At 36.8% G+C, this 26,199-nt stretch overlaps 1 protein-coding gene across 1 annotated transcript; it reads left to right on the plus strand.

Moving 5' to 3' along the window:
• Nucleotides 1–547: 547 nt before the first annotated feature.
• Nucleotides 548–19,544, plus strand: LOC145682358 (uncharacterized). Its single transcript, XM_081753932.1, has 4 exons — nt 548–563; nt 14,005–14,142; nt 17,003–17,170; nt 19,112–19,544. Exons 1-4 carry the CDS (start codon nt 548–550, stop codon nt 19,189–19,191), a joined length of 402 nt encoding a protein of 133 aa, XP_081610058.1. The 3' UTR covers nt 19,192–19,544.
• Nucleotides 19,545–26,199: the final 6,655 nt, after the last annotated feature.

Below are 26,199 nucleotides of genomic sequence, written 5' to 3' on the forward strand. Positions count from 1 at the left end.
TTGTATGACGTTTGTGTCGATTTTCTGAAAGAAAGTTTTCCTTTGTGTCTCTTCATAAACAATTTCAGCCAAGTCTTTCCTGCAAACTCGTGGCGCTTTGAAAACGAGTGTGCAAGTCCATATTGTTTGGCTAATTGATATGCCATAATTCGCACATCCTTCCGAGTAAGACCAAAAAATCTGTCTTCGATAACCAACAGGTACTGGACCTGTACCTCCTGCATTTCCAGTGTTAAAATTGGTTTTCTTCCTGGTTTCTTCACAACAGCTTCTTCAGGACTCAATTTAGATGACGGCAAGCGAAAACGTGTTGTCCCAGGTACATTATATATTTTGGCCGCCTTCAAAAATCCCATTTTCTTCTTCCTCACATCCTGAATTGCACTCCTCATTGCGTTGCGGTCCCAAGTCTTCCACTGTTTATTCATGTGGGAAAAGAAACAAAAAGATTGCATAAGACTCTAAATATGGAATATTATTTCATATTTAAAACCTTATGGTATTCCATATTGCAAGCCTCGCCATATTTGTTTTCATAACCACAAAAATGGCACTTAGCCTAGGTACAAAATAAACTAACTCGCATAGCCTATAGCTAGAAAACACCAACTTTCCGCGTGATTCACTGTTAATATTTTAAAATTACAATGTCACTAAGAAAATTACTTCTGAAACACTCACCATCGATAATCAACAATTGCGAACATCCACTCCTTGAAGTATTACGTGCAACAAACTGCTTACTTCACCACAAACTGACCAGAAACACATGACATGATACATAATCAAGCATCTCAAGGCACCTTCATGAGAGTGCACCACCTACGAGGGTAGATACGGAGGTATTCCATATTCTCAACCCTATTCCATATTTAGGTACTTTCCTATATATATAGAATAAATTCACTGCAAAACAACTTTTTTCGCTCACCTGTTCAGCAGGCAGTGTCGTAATTAAAGTGGCAAACGGGGCTTTTGCCTTGGTCGCCGGATTGGGACAACGCAGATTTGGGCAAATATTTGGGGAAGCGTTTTCATTGGTTGGTCAGGGGTAAGCTAATGCGAGTTATAGCATATCTGCGTCGTTGTGAGCTGTCCAACTTGTCATGCAAGTTGCGCTTGTCTGACACTACTTTGTTTGATGTCACTTCATGACGAAGGCCTTCTTTTTGAGACGGATGTTACACACCTTCCGTTTGCATGGTAGTTTGAGATAGGCTACTCCGAGTCCGTCCTGGTAATTCCTATACGTAAACCATGGGCGTAAATAAGGGCCGCGCAGACCCCGCATTGCGGGGGCCCAAGTCATCACGGGCCCACAAATTGTGAAATGAGACGTACAGAACGGGCCATACTTCACGCTGTCTGCGGGGAGACCCCCCAAGCCTTTAGTTACACCACTGACGAAGACTACGTTTCTAGATGTACCTCAGAAAAACTAAATCACTAATGACGTAATTTTAAGGGAAGGGACATTTATTTATTACTCCTTAGCCGAAAGTAAAACTAAAATGAAACACTAGCGAATTTGTCTAGTGATAGTTACAAGGACGCCGATAGATGGTAGCAGATAGCTCCTACCTTAAGGTTATTCATTTGGAACGAGAAAGGAACCATATTTCCATCACTATATAATGACTAATATTTTTCTATTTAAAGTTGTTTAGAAATTGAAAGTAACTGAAACAACAAGATTACCATTGAGTGTATTATTATAACAAACCTTAATTGCTCAAGTTATTTCAGTACCTTAGAGTTATGAATACCTAGAGGTAAGCTCTCACGCACCCATGTAATCTGTATTCTATCTGATTTTTTATTTTTGGAGAAGAGTGTTAGTTGAGTCACTTACGTGATTCCTAATGCTCCTGAGTAGCGCTCCATTATATTGTTACTAATTTTATTAATAATTGGGAAAGTAAGAACTTTTGTTATGATTTAAAAATTTTCTTTTGGGTTTGAGAGTAGATCGCTCAGTACAATACATTTGCTGAAGTTCAAATAGAACCGTTGCTAAAATAATAGGGCCTTATGCAGAGTCGTTTTGACGCGTTATTAGTGCCATACTAAAGAGTTCGACTAACATATGTTTCCTGCAGTAGTCAAGCCTTTAGTATGATGCTAATCATACGTCAAAACGACTCTGCATAAGGCGGATAATCTTTATTTTAGTGAGGCGAACAGCTTTTGGCAAAAATACAGCACATGGTATCAGAAAATGAAATGGAATGAAATATTTGAGTTTTACGTCCCACGGTTATGCCGGTTAGGCTAAAGGAGACGGTGATGATGAATAATGAATGAAATGGTGGAATGAAGAAAGTGGGAGGAAACGGGAGAACCCCGAGGAAACCCACGCACGCGGTGTTTGTCCACCACAAAGTTCACTTGGCAGGGGCTGGGATCGACTAAAAATAATAATAAGTAAGAAAACAATAAAAAGAAGGGTACTAATATAAAACACAATGTAGCTAAAAGTCAGCTAAGCAGAAATAATTCCTTGTCAACGTAGTAAAACGTATCAATTTTTCCATCCATCTAAAACAACAAGAAGCTAAGAACAGCAGTCATAAAATTACATTTGGCTTAATGTTTCTCAACGTCATTAATTAAAAACTATCAGTCAGATCACATAAAACTTTCACATTGTTTAATACAATAAGTCTAAAATGAGCTTAAAGAATATGTCAATCTTTTTAAAATTTCACATTTCCAATTCAAAGGAACTAAAATCATGGTATTTCTTATGCTATGATTTGGCACTTTAAAACCTATGTTTTGTAAACAATATTCACTGATATAAATGTTATCTAGTATTTTTTTGCATGCATACTCTGTCGAAATTTTTTCGTCTATTCATAAGGCTTTCTATACCCCAATAACCAATCCAGTATTCATAACTATGTGAGTAATAGCTCATTCTCATTTTAAAACATAGCAGTCGAATAAAACATTTTTGCACAGATTCAATCTTGTTTGTCAAAGTTTTAGAAATGCTGTTTCATATTACTGAAACAAATTCTAATTTTAGTCTTTCAAGTAATTTATATACAAATACATACGTTTTATCTTTCTGAAATTCCGGCCACTGTTTAAAAATAAAACTTATTATCCTTCGGCACCTTGTGCAATACAATTTATATGATTAGAAAACTTTAATTGACTGTCAAATAATAATAATATTAATAATAAAATAAGCTGAAAGATCTTCCTAATGTCAACAAACTTACATTTGAAGCGTGGGGTGCAAGAAAAAAACAAGATCCCTAGACTTTGGGTCACAAAACAGTTTCCCCCTCTGCCTTTCTCTTTCATTCTTAAGACCTTCTCAGGTTTCTGATTACCATATGATTGTTTAAGAATACTTGATAAAGGAAAAAATGACCCTTAAGCCGGTAATAGACGATAAAATATTCCATCATATATTGTATCAAATATCTAATAAAAGTTGAATTTGAACGTGAACGATACCAAGTTTTATGCAACTTTTGGGTTGCTTACATTTGATACAATTGTTCTAAAACAGAATTCTCTCTATTTCCATTTAACGTTGCATCAAAGAAACAAATAAAGATCGTTGTGCGGTGGCACTAAAATTGAGTATGAGGTGGACACGGAAAACAGTTGAAATTCTTTTGATACATACTAGCAGTATCCGGTTTTGTAAAACTATATAATTAAAGAATATTAGGGTCACCAATGCTATTTTGCCTTTTTCTCTCGCTTACCCCTAGGCACAGTTCGCCATCCAGTTGTGTAGCCCTGAAGCTGTTTAAAAGAAATTAAATCGAAATGAAGTTACCAACAAGGAAAGGAGATGAACATGTGATCCAGACATCCGAATCAAACCTAGTCCATTCGATAAAGGAAAGAAAAATTAGGTGCCATGGGCAATGGAGTAAGTCCCTGAGGCCTATTAACCCTGTTAGTATAAAGAAAAGCGTAGACTCGCAGTGAAATAGTTATTGCATCAAAACCGTTGATTGGAAAGTCATTGCTTATAATTCATTCTCTTCAGCATAAAACAAGCTTGTCAGAGGTGCTATGTATTGGGGCCCATAACGTACTTGAACAGTCAAAATTGGGAGAATGTCGGGAAATTTCCCTCCAGAAGTCAGTCGCGTCAACTTTTGACCCCTGTGTAGTGGCCCCGGGTAAAAGCACATAATCCAAATGCATCTTTAAAATTCTATTGCGGTTGGGAAATGAGTGTACAAAGTTTTGTATTCATAGCCGGCATAGATATGATGGAAAAACTTGTATAACAATCAGTAGCGTCTCCTGACGTGGATGTTAGGGCGTTGGCAAGAAAGGGAAAATATACTAACCCTCGCAACCATAGGCGATACTAGAGGAGGAATCCCCTCTTCCCAGGAGCAAAGATGGGCCCACCCACGTTTTTTTACAGATCGATAATATTGTAATAATTTTACCTCAATTTACGCATAACTATTTTAGTGGCATTCGCATTCAGCATACGAGTATTTAATAGTGACTATACTTTGCCCAACCATCGATTTCCTGAATATAGTCTGTACCTGGAAGTTTTCGCAATTTTCGAAAGTAAGGAACCATGATCGTTACTGCATAATGCCCTATTTACGCCAACCTATAACTAACAATTTACTTCTAACAATTTAGTCTGGAAATTATAAAGAGCAATCAAGGAGGATGTTATTACGTAAGGAATACATTTAATTATAATAATTATAGTATAAGTAAATATACCCTCAAAATATGACACTGCAAATCAAAAACAAGCAATTATTTACTTACAATTACTTGAACTTCAGCTCAAGTCGTCTTTCTTTGCGTAGAAACCTCTGGTTTACTGCTTTAGAAACAGTAATAGGGGCCCGAAACCATGTCTTGAAGATGATCTACTAACGACAAAGTAAATGAAAATTAGGGAAATAAAAAGGCATAATGGAAAACTAGCTTAACGTCGAGGCATTTTTTTTTGCATCAGCTGACACTTCTAACGCAACTTGGATCGAGAAAAAAATGGTCTTTCTTTTCAGCGTACTCCTTACACGTATTTCAGGAAGAAGTCGATTGCACCATTAACTTTTAAATTGAATGATATGTTTAGCAATAAAAAGTGCGTAGATCATACCCGCTCTCTCCCCCAAAAAATGTTTTCCGTATTGCTATAAAATATCTGTACATCCAGAAATAAATCTACAGACTTGGCAACGCTTGAGAGAAGCAGAAATCTCAAGACATTGATTTCCTAACCAACGCCTTGGATCACACAAGCACGAGGTGAGGAACACGAAGCGCCCTCGCAATAGAGGTTTTCTGAAGCAGTGACAATTCAGCCAAAGCATTGCCAACGACTTACTCGCAGAGTTACCTCCTCAAAACATGATGGAGACCGCACAGCACTTCTCTGTTCTTTTGCAGTTCAACAGTTGATTCTGTCTCGTTGGAAATAAAAAATCCCAAGTTCTGACCATCTATTTAATTAAATTAAAATACTCTTTTCTTCATTTTTCGTTTCGCGTTAACACACGACTTGCACACCCAGAGAAGACGCTACTGATAACAATAGAGCTACACATTTTCCTCATATCTATTCCGTCTATCAATTCAAAACTTTGTACACTCATTTCAGAACCCCAATAGTATATTTAAAGATACATTTGGATTGTGTGTTTTTACCCGGGGCCACTCCACAGGGGTCAAAAGTTAATGGGATTGATTTCTGGAGAGAATTTTCTCGACATTCTCCCAATTTTGCCTGTTCAAGTGCGTTATGGGCCCCAATACATAGCAACTCTGGAAAGCTTATTTCATGCTGAGGAATGAACTTTCCATGACTTTCCAATGAACAGTGTTGATGCAATAGCTATTTCACTGCGAGTCTACGATTTTCTTTATACTACCAGGTTTAATAGGCCCCAAGGACTCCGTTGTCCATGGCACCTAATTTTTTGTGCATGTATATATCGTTGGTATGTTTATGGAATGGACTAGGTTTGATTCGGATGTTCGGATGACAGGTTCATGTCCTTTCCCTGTAAGCTTAGTGCTAATAGTGACATGAGCAGTGGGAATATTCCCGGTAGGAAGAGAAATAAAAATTGGGAATATTCCCGGGTTTTCTTCCCTGGCATATAAATTCCCGGGAAGAAATTTATTTTCGTTTCTTTATTTTATTTTCTAAATTGTAAGAACTATATTACTAACTACTTTATTTTCATGTATTATCATTCTTACCAGGTTTTAAATAATTTGGAGGTTAAAATATTGAAATTTGTTGACTCTACTTTTTATAATAGTTAGTAATATGATTTTTAATTGTCAATTTCCAATTGTAGTATAAAGCAGCAAAACACTAATTTATAAATGGAAAGGAACAACTCAGAAAAATTAATCTAGAAATTCTGTGGAGGTAGAGTTGAAGTGTTATCAATACACCCCGAATTAACATTAGTAATAGACGTGTCTGTCTGCTGCCTGACTCAGAGCTTCTGAATAGGTACTCCAGGCTTCTTTTAAATGTGAATTAACGCAAGAAATTTCGAGGTATGGGTAGGAAGAAAGGTCGTGTGTGGCAATGTTACGTCCAAAATTCTAAAGATAAATCAGTATCTTGGAAATATTGTTGACAAATATGTATGAGCAAATGTTGATAAAAATGGAGAGACGTGTGTTTTTTGGCAGTTGCCCAACTTAATTTGTTTATAACATTTAAAAATTTAATATATTATAACATCAGTAGTAGGGTCAACTTTAGAAAGACTTCTTACATATAAATACAGGGTGGTCGTGCATCAATGACGGAAAATTCAGGAGATGAATCTACAGGTAAAAACAAGCAAAAACTGTCAGATGAACATTGGGTGAATGCGGCTTTTTGGACGCTAGAGGCGTCTGAAATGTCACCTTCCGAGGCGGCAATTTGCAATTTCGCAAGAACGGAGAGAAATACGAATGTCGGGTCTAAAGATATCAAAGGAAACCCCATCCGAAGAATACAATTATGCATAAGTGATGGCGAAACAGTGGCGGCGCCAGCGGGCACAAACGAAGTGAATGCAACGCGGAGTAAACCGAACAATTTACACTGACAAACTGTAGGAGGGGATGTTACTTGGAACATGCAGCAACAAATGTTAATGAACAAAGGCAACAATGGTACGTTATAGGGACACTATCGGAGGCGGCATGTAGGAATACAGTATCTGTATAACAGAAAGAAGTAGGAATGTCGCCTAAGAAGATTTCAAAGGAATACCCATCCGAAGAATCCAATTATGCATAAGTGATGGCAAAGCAGTGGCGGCCCAAGGAGCACAAAGAAAGTGAATGAAACGCTGAGAAAAGTTCTAGCACAGATGTTGTTGTCGCATGAGGCATTCATATGGGATGGCATCACAAATGTCCGCAATGACAATCGATGGACACCCAACAGCCCGCATGCAATTGTAGAAACGAAGCATCATAAGCATTTCTAATTCCATGTCTTGGTTAGTATTATTGATGACGACGTTGTGAAACAACACTTCTTACCTCAGCGATTGAACGCAAGCAATATCGTATCTCCAGTTTCTGACCTAGGGCCTACCTATTCTACTTAAAGACGTCCCACTGAGAACACGACAGTGTATGTGGTTTATGCATGATGGCGTCCCTTCCCATTCATGTCCCACTATTCGTGCATATCTGAACGAAAAATTTCTACGCAGGTAGATATATCGTGGAAGCAAAGGACTATGGCCCCCACGTTCACCCGATCTGAATACCGTAGACTTTTTCCTGTGGAGTTAGGTGAAGAGTCTCGTGTATACACGGCCCGTGCGTGGCATTGAAGATCTTCGCTAGCGTGTGTGAGCTGCATTTGCCACACTACGCCAAACTCCAGCGTTATTGCGAAAAGTCAGAGAATCCTTACGCCATTGTGTAGCTGTCTTTCTCGAAGAACAAGGAGGACATAATAAACACCTTCTTTAAGACAGCATTATGTTGACCACGGTAAGTACAATACCTCTTGTTTTTACAGTACATTCACTTTCTTTGTGCCCCGTCTAGCGCCGCCACTGTTTCGCCATCACTTATGCATACTTGTATTCTTCGAATGGGGTTTCCTTTGATATCTTTTGACCCGACATTTGTATTTCTCTCCGTTCTTGCGATATTGCAAATTGCCGCCTCGGAAGGTGACATTTCAGACGCCCCTAGCGTCCAAACGAAGTCGCATTCAACCAATGTTCATATGACATTTTTTGCTTGTTTTTACCTGTAGATTCATCGCCCGAATTTTCCGTCATTGACGCACGACCGCCCTGTATAAACTGTTTAGTGGTGTAAAATTATGTGGACTTCCTATACCAATTTTTTTCAACATATTTACTCCCATAAAATATATTGTAAGTAAATATACATCTATGCATACTTTCTAAGCATAATAAAATAACACAATACCGTTCAGAATATACATTTTAAAGGACCATCTGCAGACAACAGTAATAAACATACTATAATTAAAAAAAGGAATTCCAAATAATAATAGAATGCAAGTTTCTTTCGGTTACACATAAATTCCCAGAATATTACCATTTTGGGGAATCTTCCCGAGAATTTTACCTGGGAATATCCAAAAAATATATATATTCCCGGAATTTACACATCACTACACAAGCTCTGTTGATTTAAAAGAGGGACGAATAGAGGCCGAATAAAATGACAATCAGTGTGCCAATTAAAATACTATTTACACAGGGGAATAAACTGCACATCCGAAAAAAATAACATGGCAAATTTTTATTTTTTCGTATAGGTTAAGGATATTCCGTCAAATTAAAAGAATATTTTTCTTTCATTCTTTTCTTTGAAATGAATAAGACGTTCTGGTATGCTATGACTTAGGCGAATTCCCAGCTAATTACGCACAGAATGATAATATGCGTGCATCTGATTAGGGTTGCCAACTGACCAGTTTTTGCCGGCCTGGCCGGATATAGTGCTGTTATTTTGATTAAAGAAGGTGACCGGTACAAACTTCTTACCGGCCATTTATGACCGTCTTTTTCAAATTTGTATCAAGTTCGAAGCAATTTCATCTAGTTCGAAGTATAGATTTGAAAAGTAACTTTCATTCTGTAAATACAAAACTAAAACTTTCACAACCTATTAACGATTAATAGATTTTGTTCATCTGTTTATATAATTTTAAAGAGATGACAGGGAGTGTATCAAGGAAAATTTGAAATTTACTTGTAAGGAATTTTATGCATTTATTGAGAATGAAAAAGGACTTCTTAAACTAATTTCCTGTAGTTGAAGTACCGTATAAGTTTAAAGAATGAATTTCATTTACAAAATCAAAAATTTTCACGTAAAGATTTATATACTTTTGCTCATCTATTTCTATCATTTTAAAAAAGAGGCAGTTACTGGTAAATACAATAAAATGGTCAATACAAATTTCAGTTTCTCATTTATAGCACAATGTATCTATTAAGCTTGTTAGTAACTGTACTAAAGATGTACAGAATACAGGTGCTAATTCACTTTTGTTCACGATAGTACGTTTCCTTCCGATGGATTGTTCCGAACAGAGATACTTCACACGTAGATCTACAGCATATTGAATTATGAACGGGTGCCGGTTTTTCATTTTCCAGAGTTAGTAAACCCCACATTTTCTGCGTATGGAATAATTGGATGATATGAACAAAAGTGAGATTTTACTCTTTGGTCAAAATTTTGAGAAAATCTCAAAGTTGTATAAATAAAAGCCGAGACAACGTGACGTCATTTCCGTTTAATCTCAACTACCTGACTAAATCTTCGGAACTGATGAATCAAACTGTGATTTCTCATTTTTTTTTCCTATGCATACAGTTGAGTATAATCTCAACTAGCTGAGATTAATCTCCAAATTTTGTGAACCACCTCAGTACCTAGTTCACTTACCTCATAGTGTGTTAGAGTGGGTCGAAATGGTTGACTTTATGAATTTGTAGCCAAGAAAAAAGTGTACAAAGTTGGAAGAGACTCTGATGTGCATGACTATAAAAGTCTATATAGATTTCGAAAAAGAAATGTACAATGGATTGCAACAGCGTTAACTTGGGTACTTAGTGGAACTCTAAATAATGAGAAGAGGAGAGTTATTTGCTCTCATTTTGCACTCTTAATGATAAAAAATACAATAAATAAACAAAAACATCTTAAAAATAGTGGTCCCGCTTAGCGTAACCACTAATGCTCTCGTCTTCGGTGCGAGCCGTCCCTGGTTCGATTCCCGGTTTAGGCAATCGGTGGAAAAAGTGGAAAAGCTTTATCAGGCCTGCGATCCTGAATGAGATTTTCCTCATTCACATAAAGAAAATGCCGGGGTGATACCTAATTTGTAGATCCGAGGCCGCTTCCTTCCTTCCCTTTCTCCGGATAGTGTGCCCCCGAGAGACGCCATCCTCATGTAAGTGACCGGCCTTCGATGCCGAAAGCTCAAGAAACTAAAATCCAAATCCTAAATGTTAAAAAATAAATATAATAACTAACTACAGTGATGTACGGAGGAATCACTCCTTGTTCTTTAGTAATTCAAAATGGACTCCATTTAGGGTCAATGTTGCCCCATCCACTTCCGATTTCAACATGTGCGCTCTAATACTCGCTATGTGTAATTATATCCCAGATAGCACAGTCACGTCATTAACTTAATGATTTTTTTTTGCCAACGTTGCGAAAACATACTCAAATTCTGAGTCTGAAAAGACTAACAACATAAAATTATGTAGTAATTCTGTATCTATATACTTAATACCTACCACAGAGTTAGAAATAAGATCGATTATTAAAAAAATGAAGACGAAAAAATCTTCTGGGCCCGACGATATTCCTTATTACTTGCTTAAAATGTGTGCCGAATATTTTCTTATACCGTTGACTGATATATGCAATTCCTCTCTTGAAACGGGAACATTTCCAGAAGATCTTAAACTTGCAAAAATAAGACCTATACACAAAAAAGGATCAACTACTGACCCAGGAAATTATCGTCCTATCTCTATTCTATCTGTTTTCTCCAAAATTTTAGAAAAAGTTATGTATAACAGATTGGTGCCCTTTTTGGAAAAGAATAATATCTTCACGAAGAGCCAATTCGGGTTTAGTAAGTGCAAATCAATTAACAATGCTGTAGTTGCTTTTCTAAGTGATATATATAAAGCGAGAGAGAGAAGAAATAAAATATATGGAATATTTCTGGATCTCACAAAAGCCTTTGACCTTGTTAATCATAAAATTTTATTGAATAAATTGCGTAGTTATGGTATTAGAGGCCATGCTAATTTATGGTTCCACTCCTATTTGACTAACCGCATGCAATACATAGAAATAGGTCCAACCAAGTCAGAGGTAAGACACATTAGGCACGGAGTTCCACAAGGATCAATATTAGGTCCTATACTTTTCCTTATATACATTAACGATCTTCCTGATTATATAGTTCCAAACAAAAGCGTACTTTTTGCGGATGATACAAATATTTTAGTTGAAATTCCAAATAACATTTGCTCCGAGGAAATCATATTTAAGAACACGACAGATAAAATTACAGAATGGATAAAAGCAAACCAACTTAACTTAAATGCAGCGAAAACAACTATAATGAGTTTCAATGAAGGAAAACTGAACTCTCTAAATATACATCAAATACGTATAGACGGGGAACTCATACAGGTATCTGACACTTGTAAATTTTTAGGGATAAAATTAGACTCTAAGTTAACATGGGACGATCACGTGAATGATTTGTTGAGGAAACTAAGCGCGAAAATATATCTTATACGTAAAGTTAGTAAGATTCTAACTACAGAAACATTGAAAACAATTTATTTCGGATTGAGTCAGTCAATTCTATCGTATGGAATCATTTTCTGGGGTAATACCTGTTATGCAAAGAAAGTGTTTACTATGCAGAAGAAAATGTTACGAATAATGTTATCAATCACGTTTCATACACCAAGTAGACCACTGTTTCAGAAACTTAAAATATTACCATTGCCGTGTATATACATTCTAGAAACAACATCATTTATACATATGAATAAAAGAAACTTTCAACTCAACTCGGACCTACACGAATACAACACAAGAACAACCAATCATATTCATATCCAAAATTTCCGTCTAACAAGAACTCAAAATTCGTTACACCACATAGGAATAAAACTTTATAATAAATTACCAGATCGTGTCAAACGAATGCCAAACTTGCAGTTTAAGAGACACCTCAAGTTACTGTTACTCAAACATCTTTTCTATGGTTTAGATGAATATCTTCACTGTGATCTTTCTTTATAATGTAAATATTAAGATTTATTTGAATTTTAAAATATATAAAACAAGGTAAATTTATATTTTCTCTAAAAGTACACTTTGTTTTATTGTTACGTATATATTTTGTATTATTACTTTATATATTGTATTAATACATATTATTTTTTAATAATTGTATTACTAATTCTAGCGTATCTCTTGCAATTATTATTATTATAACTTGCAATAGTAACTGTATCTCTTGACGAAGCCATGAACGCTAAGTTCTTACGGCGGAAAATGAAATAAATAAATAAATACGTCTTTTTTTTGGTGTTCGAATTCAAAATGACGTCTTTTGAAAATTTGGAACGTCTTTATCACGTACCAAAATGGTAACAAAAATGACGTGTCAAACATGACCTAAATTGTACGTGTTTATCACGTGCCAGAATGGTACAAAGAATCACGTGTCGAACATCACCAATAATAGTGGTAATAGTATACATGAGACCGCCCTTGTTTCCGGTGCTCCAGGATACTTCTTACTCGTGCATTACGTAGGGAAATGATGTTATTTCATGTGCAAGTGGTAACAGAACACATAGGAAACCCAGATCATCTTGTATTCACACTCCAATATAAAGTGTGAATACACCCTGATCTGCGCTTCTTCTGTGTTCTATTACCACTTCCACATGAAATAACATTTCCCTACGTAATGCAAGAGTAAGAAGTATCCTGCAGCACAAGACATGCGATATGCGTTAAATCCCCCCCCACACAGTCATATATAAAGTACAAGGGCACTACACATGCACATAGAAAGTACAAGGGCAAATGTGAGGAATAAAATTAAAAAAGACAATAAGGAGCAGAAGGAGCGCAAGACATGCGATATGCGTTAAATCCCCCCCCCACACACATACACACGCTCATAGATAAAGTACAAGGGCACTACACATGCACATAGAAAGTACAAGGGCAAATGTGAGGAATAAAATTAAAAAGACAATAAGGAGCAGAAGGAGCGCAAGACATGCGATATGCGTTAAATCCCCCCCCCCCCACACACATACACACGCTCATAGATAAAGTACAAGGGCACTACACATGCACATATAAAGTCAAGGGCAAATGTGAGGAATGAAAGTAAAAAGACATAAGGAGCACAAAGCATCATATCGAATCACAATCAAATACTAGGAGGATATATTCGAGCTACTTCCAAGAGAAAGTTATGAAACCGCGTTTGTAGGGGATACTTTTTCTTCAAAAGAAAGGAGGCCACGTGTGCTACGACATTATCACGTATCCCTACCACATACCTAACACAAATTACCAAATGCATGTTACTCGAACGTCCTCCTTTTTCGGGAACTCATCCAGCTTCATGTATTATTTATAATTACTCATGCTTCTTCTATAAAGTAGAATATTTTGCACATCGAACTACGTCTTCACCACTTCAGCTGCCATTCTTCTCCTATTTTCGATCGGCATTTTTATAAATGTTGCCAGGTTCATGTAAAAATGCCATCGCGCGTAGTCGGAACCTCCGCCTACAGCTGCAAGGACGTTATACGGCCCGCAAGAAAATTCCCGAAAATGCAAATTAGCAGTAAGTGAAAGTAAACAAGAAAAAAACATAAAAACAAACTTCCCGTTGCGTTCAGCTCACAGAAACCTCTACACAATGACGCAAACCTGTACGGAAAAAACCTCAAGCTAATACGAAAAGAACGGATTGTTTGCACAAAAACCGCAAAGCAATCACGCTAGACCTGCTACTACTGCATACATCTCTCAAACATTTGCACATCACTAAACGCCTAGTGTCAATAAAGGCAGAAGAACAACAAACAGGTACGTTATTTTTTATTTTCGTATCACTCGCGAAGTAAATGAAAGTGGGTTTGTTACCCCCTTTTTAAGTTCGTAGATACTCAATGAATAATCCCTAAAAGTATGAGCGTCCAGCTCCTTCTGGAACTGCTCCTGTCTTACGTATACTATATCCGATAGTTGAAAAGCTCACGCTTACAATGTCTTCACTATCACTCAAAATTTGGGTTCACTCGAGCAGACGGTTCTACCAAATAGAAAATTTGTAGGTAAAATATTTTGAGAAACATTTTTCGTGAAGGAATGAGAATGTGAAAAAAGGAATTACTGTCAGTGTACAGCAGATTGAAATGAATTTTAAGTGATCAGTGAAAGTATTGTATATATAAGTGTTCTCTTCCACTATCCTCGTTTATATGTATACTCCCCGTCGCTGACGCGCCTGCTCCCTACGAACGGGTCCCGTCGCTGCTGCTCGGGCCCTCTTGCTGTGCTCCTACTGTGACTCGGTTATATAACATTCCTGCTTTTTAGTGGCCAGCTGGTATAAATTAGTTCGTGTTTTATTCACTGACATTATTATGCTTTACGTCCAGGTTGTATTTGAACTGAGGTCTCCTGAAGTAAATCTGCAAGCATGAATGGAGCTTCTGATTTAGTTATGCTCTGCTAAAAGAAATACATTGTTCTAAGCTGATATAAAACAGAAATATGTCAAAATTTGGTAGAACCGTCTGCTCGAGTAAAGCCCAAAGTTCATTTCAATTTGCTATGTACTGACAGTAATTACTTACATTCACACTTTCATTCCTTGACAAAAATATATTTCACATCGTATGTTACCTACGAATTTTCTGTTAGGTAGAACCGTCTGCTCGAATGCTTTGAGAAATGACCCTCGGCAATGGTTGCAATGCCAATCATGTATGACTTCAAAGTTAGAAATGACGAGCCCTATGGAAGTTCTAACCCCTTTGATCACTCCGTTGTTTTGTTTAGCCCTTTGTAACACTACTGCCTTAAATCTAGTGAAAAAATGCACAAAATCGATGTATATTTGATAGACTCGTTTGTTAAAGTAGTACCCCATTGTATATGTGCATAATCAATGGGAGGATATTACCCCAGTTGAGAGCACTCTCAAACTGCGACCATCGTCCTGTTGCACCTACGCACCCTCACAAGACACTTGGCTACTGTAGCTGTGCCACAGAATTGGGTGTGTGAATCATAATAATGTAACGGGGTTTTGACAGTGCTCGAATGTTTTGTTCATTAATTGAGTGGAGAGCTCCCTCGTATTCTAGGCTCCGGTGTCTGGATGTGATGATGGATACTGAACAATGTTAGAGGAACAATGTTAGCTCACTGAATTTCAAGAAAATATATTCCAACTCAATTAAGTATCCTCTATATGACTGCATTATTATGAGTTCCACTGCTAATCGTGAAACGATTCAAAGGAAACCAAATTTCTATTTAAGGGTCCGTGGTTGATGGTGGTCCCAGTCAGATGTATTTAAGCGAGCTCTTGACATAGGGAATATCCTTTTAATATTTATGCGTGCATTAACAATGGAATTCTCTTTGGGTCAAAACCTTGCTTTCAGGTAGAACACCACATCCTCACCATTAAAAACATATGAAATTAAATAGTTAGATTCACGCCCCAGGATAAGCCACCAAGGCTAAAGAAGATGGTGATAATGACAAGTGAAAAATGGTGGTATGAAGAAAGTAAGCGAAAACGGGAGAATGTCGTGAAAACCCAGGCACATGGTGTTTGTCCACCACAAAGCCCCTTGACACGAGCTGGGATCGAACCAGGGACCCTACGCACTAGAAGTGAACGCTCTACCACTGAAGCACTGCAGCCCCATCAGTAAAAAGGAACACCTCATTGCTTCGGGGCTTACATATCTGCTGTTGCCAGAAGCAAGCTGTGTACACAATAGGGCCGAATCCAGAGGTGACGACTGCCACTCCCAGAGTAGGACATTAAAAAATAAAAAATAAAGAGAGAGCCCAGAGTTGGAGCGCTTGATTTTTCAAACTTGTATTATAAATGTAAGTTTTTTTTTTTTTTTTTTTTTTTTTTTTTTTTTTTTTTTTTTTTTTACGGAGCAGAATTTAAATGAAACAGTACATAGCAAGAAATTACTTGCCTTGGTGTTTTTGCTCAGAAAATGTCCACCTTCGAAAACGCAGGTAGTCATTTGTGTTCTTTGTTTTCAAGATGCGATATTTTGCGTTCTCACTCCGTTCTCAAATCCGATCGCTGCTTCGTTAACAACGGGCAGACAATAATCCATAAAATCTATCTGTCCACAAGTTTGTCAATATTTATTATACTTCTCTTTCCATTTAAGAAGTAACCATTCCTGCACAGAGGTTAGGACGATTTTGGACTCTGGGTTGATATATAAATTTAATTTCGAACGAAATTGTACCAGTATCGGTAATGCATGTTCAAAACAAGAAATTGTTCATTACGACCTGTAATTTATTTAAATTTAACTTTTAAAGATAATTATGAAAACGTATATTCAGAATGAATGCGATGTAATTGTTTTTCTTGTAGCATTGTATTCTTGTAAAACATTTCCTCTTCACACCGGCCTTTACGCTGAAAATATCCAGAACAGAAAGCATGTGAAATTTATGGCTGATATTTTCCTGCCAACTCATTTTCCTTTCTATATGCTCTTAGTTGTTTTTTGTTTTTTTTTAATACAAAATATAGTAAAAAGCTCACTTTACTGTTTACATGAAATTAAACTGCTACATTTCATGTTAAATGTATTTAGTCGTTGTAATAGGCATAAGCTGTAAGTACAGGTTATTTGCAAAGATAAGACTTGCATGTACTCCCACTTTCCAGAGTGTGTGGCCAATGCTCGTGCAAATGATGAATTGATCAGCAGACCACCTAGCACAGAATCTTTCGTAACTGAACTTGAAGCCGTGACTTTCACCCCTTTCTGCTCGTCGAGCTGCTCTAGAAATAATATCACTGTGGAGGATGACTTACACACCGAAGGTGTGACAGGTGAGTTTTTGACGTGTTATTTTATAATACCCATATAGGACATATAGGAAAATGCCGAGCAAGAAGAAGAGAAAGAAAATAGTAATATTTTATTAGTACTTAACTAAAATAAAATAACTGCTGAACAAGGCAATACTTTTATGTAAATGAAGCATTTGACTTAACGTTCCACGTTCAGGCACTGAGGCTAAGGGAGACGCTGGTGATGAGGAATGAATTAAATGGTGGAATGAAGCATGTGGGAAGAATTGGAGAACTCCAAGAAAACCCACGCACACGGTGTTTGTCCAACACAGAGCCGCTTGGCGTGAGCTGGGATCGAACCAGGGGCCCCAGGCACGAGAGATGAACGCTCTATTACCGAGCCCCCGCTGCCCCACTTTTATTTAAATGTAACTGTTTCAGCAACTACCCTTGTCTTCTTTAGATACACTGTATTTATTTATTTATCATTTTAGATTTTTAAAGATTTCCTTGTTTTATTACTTCAGCAATTATTTTATTTGACTTAAGTATTTATATAAGGAAAGTTTTAATATGGAATGTATCACATGTTATTGTGTTCGCGCTGGATTTTTTTTTTTTTTTTTGAATGTGTAAAATACTCCTCCCGAAAATATTTTTCTCAACAGAGGGGTAAAATATAATTTTCACCAAAGAGAAGTAAGTATATTTTATTATTATTATTATTATTATTATTATTATTATTATTATTAATAATAATAATAATAATAATAATAATAATAATAATAATAATAACTACCACAACACCTAACACTGCTCGAAACAAACAATGTGATGATTTTCAGCCTACTGATTGTGACAGAATTCTGGTTCTAGAAGTCTTACTTTTTAAAATACTCCAGTAACAAGTGAGGGAGCCAGCGTTATGCTCTCAGTTTGGGATCTTTCGGAATATAAAAGTTATACACCATTTAGTTTGTAATTTTCACTTTAGTTTTTGCCATATTTTGAAATGCTAATACATGTTTCGTCTTCCATCATACATTTAACTTACTAAATCGTATCCAATCAGGATGAAATTTCTTATGACGGTAGAAGGATGCCTTTACTGCTTAGTTCCACTTGTGTACAGCTTGTCAGATTTCTGCATACGATAGCGCAATTCTATCACAATATGTAAATGCGAAATTTTTACTTCGTTTTGTGCGTTACATAGCAGTAGTGAAAAATAATAATTTCTATCGTTGTCTTGTTGTGTTTGATAAATGAGTAGCTATATTATTTTATTATTAGAAAATTTTTTCTTTCATACCATACTTGTCTGCATCAGTTATGATCCCAGCCCCCGCCAAGTGAACTTTGTGGTGGACAAACACCGTGTGCGTGGGTTTCCTTGCGGTTCTCCCATTTCCTCTCACTTTCTTCAGCCCACCATTTCATTCATTCTTCATCATCACCGTCTCTTTTAGCCTAGACGACATAACTGTGGGGCGTAAAACTCAGTTTTTTTTTTTTTTTTTGCATCAGTTATGATATCGTATCAATATACTTGATCATCACTCTTAGCTCACATCCTAAAGTGGTCTTGGAGTGGCATTGTATATTGTGAGCACATACGTAATCTAGCCTTCTATGAGCGTTTCAGAATTATTTCTCATGTACGTGTATATATAAAGTCTTATATCCTCCAACTTCTTTGATCCTCCTGAACAATCAGAGTTAACAGCTGCAATAAAATCAAAAGTTAAGGTAATACAGAATAACTAAAATTAATGGTAGTTTAATTTCACTGTATGGAAGGCCGTTGAAAGTGGGTTACTGAGAATAAGTGACTTCATGCAAGCGAGTGCAGTAAACAATCGTTTTATTGCGTATTGATTGTACATGACGTATTGTAATTATTTTTTCCCTTTTCTCCCCACCTGAAAAATTGCACTATGATTGTTCATGATTTTTATTTTTATTATTCTGTTTCAGCGTTCCAATCTGTCATCATTGGGAGGAAAAATGACCTTTCTCCGATGATTGGTTTGCAAAGAGCTGTAGGTGAAATTTAACTACCGCGGAAAAAGGGCGAAACTATGGAATGTGTTTTCCTTCATACGAAATCAATAGGAAAATTTAATTCTTTTTTATTTTATATTATTAAAAGATCTCTAAGTTTTAGATTATAACCAATAGATATGCATTGTCGACATATTTCTTGTTTGTATTACAAATAATATGGACAATCAGTATTTCTTGCATTACAAATAGTATGAATAATATTTTATACGACAAAAATGTGCACATTGTGTATGTAACTAATAAATATAGAATTCAAATTAATGTTTATGTGTTTTCGCTTTCATCCCTCAGAGATTAATTAATTTTAAGATGTACTTTCTTTTTCGATTTTTCACCTCCAAAGAAATGATTTCTTAAATTGGAGTTATAAAAGTTTAGTCTTAAATTTTGCACTGTCAATAAAATCCATTGTGTTTGTGAGTGTGAGTGTGTGTGCATGTGGGTTATTGTGTATGTGTGTATGTGTGCATACTAGCGTAATAATGGATAGCTATAAAATTTATGGAAGCACGTGTTGTACGGTAATTTCATTAAGAAAAAGGTACCAGTAAATATACACGAATGAATTCCAGTGTCAAAATGAGTGGATTCTTCTTACTACTGTAAGTGCAATGATTCTTTATTTTTCCATTTCATTCTTTGTTTTTGCCATGTTTCGTCTTTTCTCATTCTTAAAAGTCATGTAGTTTTTTTTTTTTGACAAGGGTGAGTCTTACATTCATTTTTTTTTTTTTTACCTTTTTCCAACGCGTCTCGGTTTTCTTTTTAATATATGGCTTTAAATTTATCCTTTCGTGGAGCAACCGCTGCCGTTTCTTTCCTGTAGCACTACGTATATAATTATTCCTTGACAGCTATTGTATATTCGCTTCTTAATGTGTAGGTAAATATACCACACATTAAGAGGCGAATATATACTCTTCAATAGGTTACTGTCCAAATACTAAAAAAAAAAAAAAAAAAAAAAAAAAAGTCAAAAAGACTAGAGGTGGTCAATTGGATATGCAAATCCCCAATCCATTGATAATACGAACCTTCGGAGAAGCGGACTCTCCAAAATCTTGGTACAGATCAATCAAATAGACGACAATATTTTGACGTTCCCCAATGTGTGCTTTCGAGAGGGTGGTGATGCATTTCGCTGTGGCAAGATCTTAGGGTTCTTAGGGTCTATCCTGATCTGTTATTTATTACAATAACCAAGTGGTCTTACTTATCTGGTAAAGGAGCTTGTAAATTATTATGCACATTACAACATAATTGTATGTATAGTGATGGTGAAAAATCAAGCAGCAGTCACAAGGATACATTTATTTTCATTATTGTTTTTACTCATAATGTTCGTTGTCCAGTTTTTATTCGTCAACTTTTTTTTTTATCCAAGAAAAGTGTTGCGGCCAGAGATCAGTTCAGCACTGTCAAAAAAAAAAAAAAGAAAAAAAGAAACGCAGTTAAGTTGAAAGAAAAAGTATGTTTTTTTCTTTTTGAACATGTTTTTTATAAATGTGTTATAAGCTGTGTGTTATAGAGTAGATATTATTATTATTATTATTATTATTATTATTATTATTATTATTATTATTATTATTATTATTACTCAGTTCCATATGTCCAAATCATCATAAATTGATATGTATCCAGTGTTGACATTAGGAATCTCAATCCATGTATAGTAGGATCTCGATTATCCGACACGGTTTCCGGGTTATTTGTTTCAACCACTATTCAACCCATCTATTTTAAATTTACGGGGGCAAAACTAGGTAACCCTAGTAGCCTAACCCCTAGCTTTGGTGCAAATCGGTTGAATACGGGCTGAGAAATAGCCTGAAAAGTGTGGCGAATAATCGAGGTAGTACGTGGATTGAGATTCCTAATGTCAAAACTGCGGATGCACATCAATTTCTAATAGTTTTGACATTTGAAACTGAACAATCCTATCAGACTTCCATGATTTTTGAGACAGCGAGAAGCAAAGGGGTGTAAGTGACATTTTCAATAGAGTATGTATGTGTCTAAATTTGATTCTGCACAGGAAAATATACAAACTGCATAATGAAGTTCGGCATAGAGCATTTACGGGTAGGCATACTATTGGACTGCGACAAACTTCACCATCCAGTTTGTATATTTAGCTGTGCAGAATCCATTTTTGAGACTTCCATACTTTATTGCAAATGTCACTTACACCCCTTCTGTTCTCGCGCCTCAGTTCGAGAACGCCCCCCCTCCCCGACGTGTAAAGGACGTCATAGAAATCACGTCATATCCTATGACGTGTAAAAGACGTCATAGAAATCACGTCATATTTTATGACGTAAAAGACGTCATAAAAATCACGTCATATTCCCGGACATTTCCACGTGGGAAAAGACGTGTAAATCACGTCTCTTTCGGTGTATTTTACGGTATTTTACACACACACACACACAAAAAAAAAACACGTCCTTTCGACGTCGGTGTGCTGCTTGGGATGTAGCCTTTTATGAGGAACAAGACGGCACTTGATCATTGTTTTCTATTTCTTATAATTTGTGAGCTAATCGAATTTTTTCTCCTTATTTCAGAACTTTGATTCCCATTCTTTAACCTCTTCACGAAGTTTTCGGGAAACCGAGATTGCCATTTCGTTTTTCAAAATCCTCGGAAACCAAAAATACCGTTGCATGAGATAGGGGCACGGTACCTCACTGGTGCTCTTCCCGCTGGTCTAGTGGGTAGCACTTGCAACTTTGGTGTACGGGGTCCCTAATTCGCTTACCGGTTGAAATTTTAACTGTCCTCGATGTTTCTGTGTTCGTGTCCCTGTCGTTAAGGAAGTTACTGGAAAAACTGTAGACTGTCCAGTGAAGTAAAAATACAGTAAAATAAGGAAATTAAGTTACTGCTACTTGTTCGGTGAATCCGTTAACTTTTAAAAAAGTGCTGGAGCGCTTACATCTAGTGCGTGGGGTCCTTGGTTCGATCCCTGACCAAGTGAGGTTGTGGTGGACAACACCGTGTCTGTGGATTTTCTCGGGATATTATCATTTCCTTCCACTTTCTCATTCCACTAATTCTTCCATAATAATTCATTTACTTTAATCATAGTCTCCCTTTGTCTAAATGGTATAATAGTGTTGCATATCCAAGTAAGCTGGGTAATTTGGATACCTTTGATTGCCAGAAAGATAGGATCGATCTGAAGACCATCTGCCTGGGACACCTACGATTTATACCCTTGCCGAGGACATCGTCTCCCCATATGACATTGTGCAGAATCTCGTCATCGTCAGAAAGACATTATTCTTCATAAAATTGTAGTCTCAAGCATCAGTTGATGCATAATTGTAAAATTCTTTAGAAAACAATAAACTGAGAGTGTCAGCGACTTCTTCCTTTGCCTTTAGTTTCTTGTACTTTCTCATCACTTTTCTGTTTACCTTCCGTCTTGATTTCTTGCTATTTATTTATGCTATGTTAAGTGGTCTTGTATTTACTTCATGCCATCATGTTCAATATTCTCGGTTTTCTGAAAACATTGTCAGAGCGCCGAGGACAGCGTCCTGCCAGTCGATGACCAACTTGGAAGATGCCGTCGTTAGTGCACTTGCACTAAGCACATTTTGTGCGGTCATCGAGCTGAATTTGAATTTTCATTAGGAAAATACCACGAAGTGAGGGCAACAACCAGTTGCACTCGAAAGCAATAAAAACTTGTCATTTTGAAAATTCTTGGTCAGATCCAGTCAGAGAGAGGAGAAGAGCGCATCGCAGCTCTCGTCGAACCTCATTCTGTTGTGAGGATAAGCCTTATATTATATCTCACAAACAGGACTACTTAACGCTTATATCCTACATATCTTAGACTTATAACTAGCTCTACTTTCATCCCCATGCTTTATTAGTCGCTCATGTCTCTTAAACTTAAATGTGTTTGTTTTATTTCAGTTAACCTTATTGGTGGAGAACACATTAGTGTGTTAGATGCACGCAGTGAGCATGAGTAAGGTACAAGTACGGCATTCATCCCGTACTTCATGTTAAAACCCATTCATGCTAGTGCTGGCTTGAATCAAATCTTCTGTACTGTTTCAATAGTGAGGCGTTAAACTGAAATATTTTATTACATATTTCTTTTAATGTTGTATGAGTTAGCACTTACGCTTTGTTTCCCTATCACAAATGCAAAAGTGTTTCCAAATTGGTTCAAAATTGAAACAAGAGTTGTGGCCGTATAGTGCAAAGAACTTGGTCGTTAGTGCTTTATATACTGGTATATTCAGACGAAAGTAGCCGAACTTTAATCAATCTAATCCAGTAGTTCTCAAAGTGGAGTCCGCAGACCCCTGGGGTTCGTGGATCCTAGCCAAGAGGTCCGCGACGCCTAAAAGTGAAATGTGTTTTAATAAAATAGAACTCTCAAATGTTATGCAAGAAGTATTATTTCTGTTACTACAGAAAAGTAATTAGAAATTATACCTACGTTTGCAGTTTTAAATGTTCTTTTACTTTCCTAAATTTCTGCTCTGAAGCTGGTCAACCGTTATACAGAACTCTTCAAGTAAGAGAAGTTCCTTCTTTGTTAGGGCATTTTTGCAAAAGAAGTTGTACATTAACTTCACGACGCCTCGGAAGTTCATGCATATCATCTTCAAGTGGAGGAAAGCTCGCAACACACCACCAATTTCAGCTTTTTTTTTAAAAAAAAAAAAAAAAGAATAACAAGTAAATGTTAGTGATTCCTATGCTTAAACATCAAGCCTCCCTCCAATTCCTGGATTTCTAAAAGAAAAAAATTAGAAACCCCTCCCAAAATGTTTCTAGATCCGCCACTGCGAATAACATTTGACTCAAATTGGTTTGAGTGTGCGCTATAGGTTTGAAGGATTGTCTAAAAAGGCATTGCAACATTTGATGCCTTACCTTGCCACTTACCAGGGGCGGATCCAGGACGACTTCTGGGGGGCGGTGGGTTGTCATACTGCTACTTTTAAGGGCTCCAAACTTTGGAATGAGTTTTATTTATATATATAAAATAAGAAAGTTTCCTCTTCTGGGGAGGGGGGGCGATCGCTCTGTAATGGGTTCGAACTGTAATGGGTTCAAATGCCAGTAGGTCTACCTCCCAGCAGGAATCGAATATTTTGTATGTAAACATAACCTTATTTGTTAGTTGCTAATTTTACTTGAAATAGTTTAATTTATAATCGTAAAATGTGAAACCGTGTAACGTGGGTTCCTGTCACCACGGCATGGCGCGTCCTCAGGTTGCGGATCGAGGAGAAGGCCTCTAGATATAGAGGTTAGCTGCGAATATACTGAATAAGCAGTCGCGGACAGACGACTAGGAGTGGTCCTCCAGCTTGGGGGTTTGGGTAAGGCTAACACCCTCATCCTGTAAAAAAAAAGTACTTGTTCAGAAATATTCACAAAAGCCTCGGACAAGGACTGATAACTTGGCACGACATCAGCAAAAGAAAATGGACATGAGATTTGGAACATGGAATATTAGAAGTCTTTATAGGGCAGGCGCGTTAAAATCTGTAACGAGTGAGTTAGAGAAATACAGGATGGACTTAGTAGGAGTTCAGGAAGTTAGGTGGGAAGGAAATGGATCTGAGAATTCCGGAAATTTTACGTTCTTTTACGGGGAAGGAAATAAAAATCACCAGTTAGGAACAGGGTTTTTCGTTCACAAACGAATATTACCAGCAATTAAACGGGTTGAATTTGTTACTGACAGACTTTCTTTTATTACTCTTAAGGGACGGTGGTGTGATATTATTGTTTTAAATGTACATGCTCCAACTGAAGATAAGGGTGACGATATAAAAGATAGTTTTTACGAAGAAGTGGAACGGATATTTGACCAACTCCCGCGATACCATATGAAGATTCTATTAGGGGATTTCAATGCGAAGGTAGGACGAGAGGATGTTTTCAAACCGATTATAGGGAACGAAAGTTTGCATAAGGAAAGTAATGACAACGGTGTTAGACTCGTGAACTTTGCAACATCCAAAAACCTAATCGTGAAGACTACAAAATTCCCACATCGCGACGTTCATAAATACACTTGGACATCACCAGACGGAAAAACACATAATCAAATTGATCACGTTTTAGTAGATAGAAGAAGACAATCTAGCATAATTGACGTCCGGTCGTTTAGAGGGGCTGATTGTGACACTGATCACTACCTGGTAGTAGCGATAATACGGGAGAGATTATCGTTGAATAAAGGTAATATTCAATGTCCGAAAACGGAGAGATTTAATTTAAAGAAATTAGAAGAGAGACAGGTAAGAGAGGAATGCCAGATTGAAGTTTCGAATAGATTCGCGGTTTTAGAAGACTCGGAGTGCACTAGTGTTGAGGATACTTGGATTGAAATTAGAGATAGCATTAAAAGCTCAGCAATAGAAAAATTGGGACACGCGGAAATACGTAGGAACAAACCATGGTTCGACCACGAATGCATTAAACTAGCAGAGAAGAGAAAACAGGCAAAATTACGGTGGCTACAAAATCCGAATGAAACAACTACACAAAATTTCGCAGATATCAGGCGGGAAACTTCCAAAACTTTTAGAACAAAGAAACGGGATTGTTTGAAAGCTAAAATTAAGGAACTTGAAGATAATAGTAAAAATAAAAATATTCGGGACATGTATAAGGGGATCAGCGAATTTAAGAAAGGCTATCAACCTCGTGCTTATATATTAAAGAAATCTGACGGAACAGTTCTCACCGATACGGATAGCCTCTTAAATAGATGGAAGGATTTCTTTGACGATTTGCTTAACACGCAACCAAAAACTAATGTGCGTGGAGAAAATGAGATACACACCGCAGAACCGTATATTCCAGAACCCAATCGAATAGAAGTGGAAGCCGCTATAAAGAAATTGAAGAAACACAAATCTCCGGGTGTAGATGAAATTCCGGCTGAGTTAATTTTAGCTGGAGGCGAAATATTGTGGAACAAGATACACAAACTCATTCTCCTTATCTGG

Source organism: Thermobia domestica, chromosome 3 (assembly GCF_964235325.1).
Source record: "Thermobia domestica chromosome 3, izTheDome1.hap1.1, whole genome shotgun sequence".
Taxonomy (NCBI): Eukaryota; Metazoa; Arthropoda; class Insecta; order Zygentoma; family Lepismatidae; genus Thermobia; species Thermobia domestica.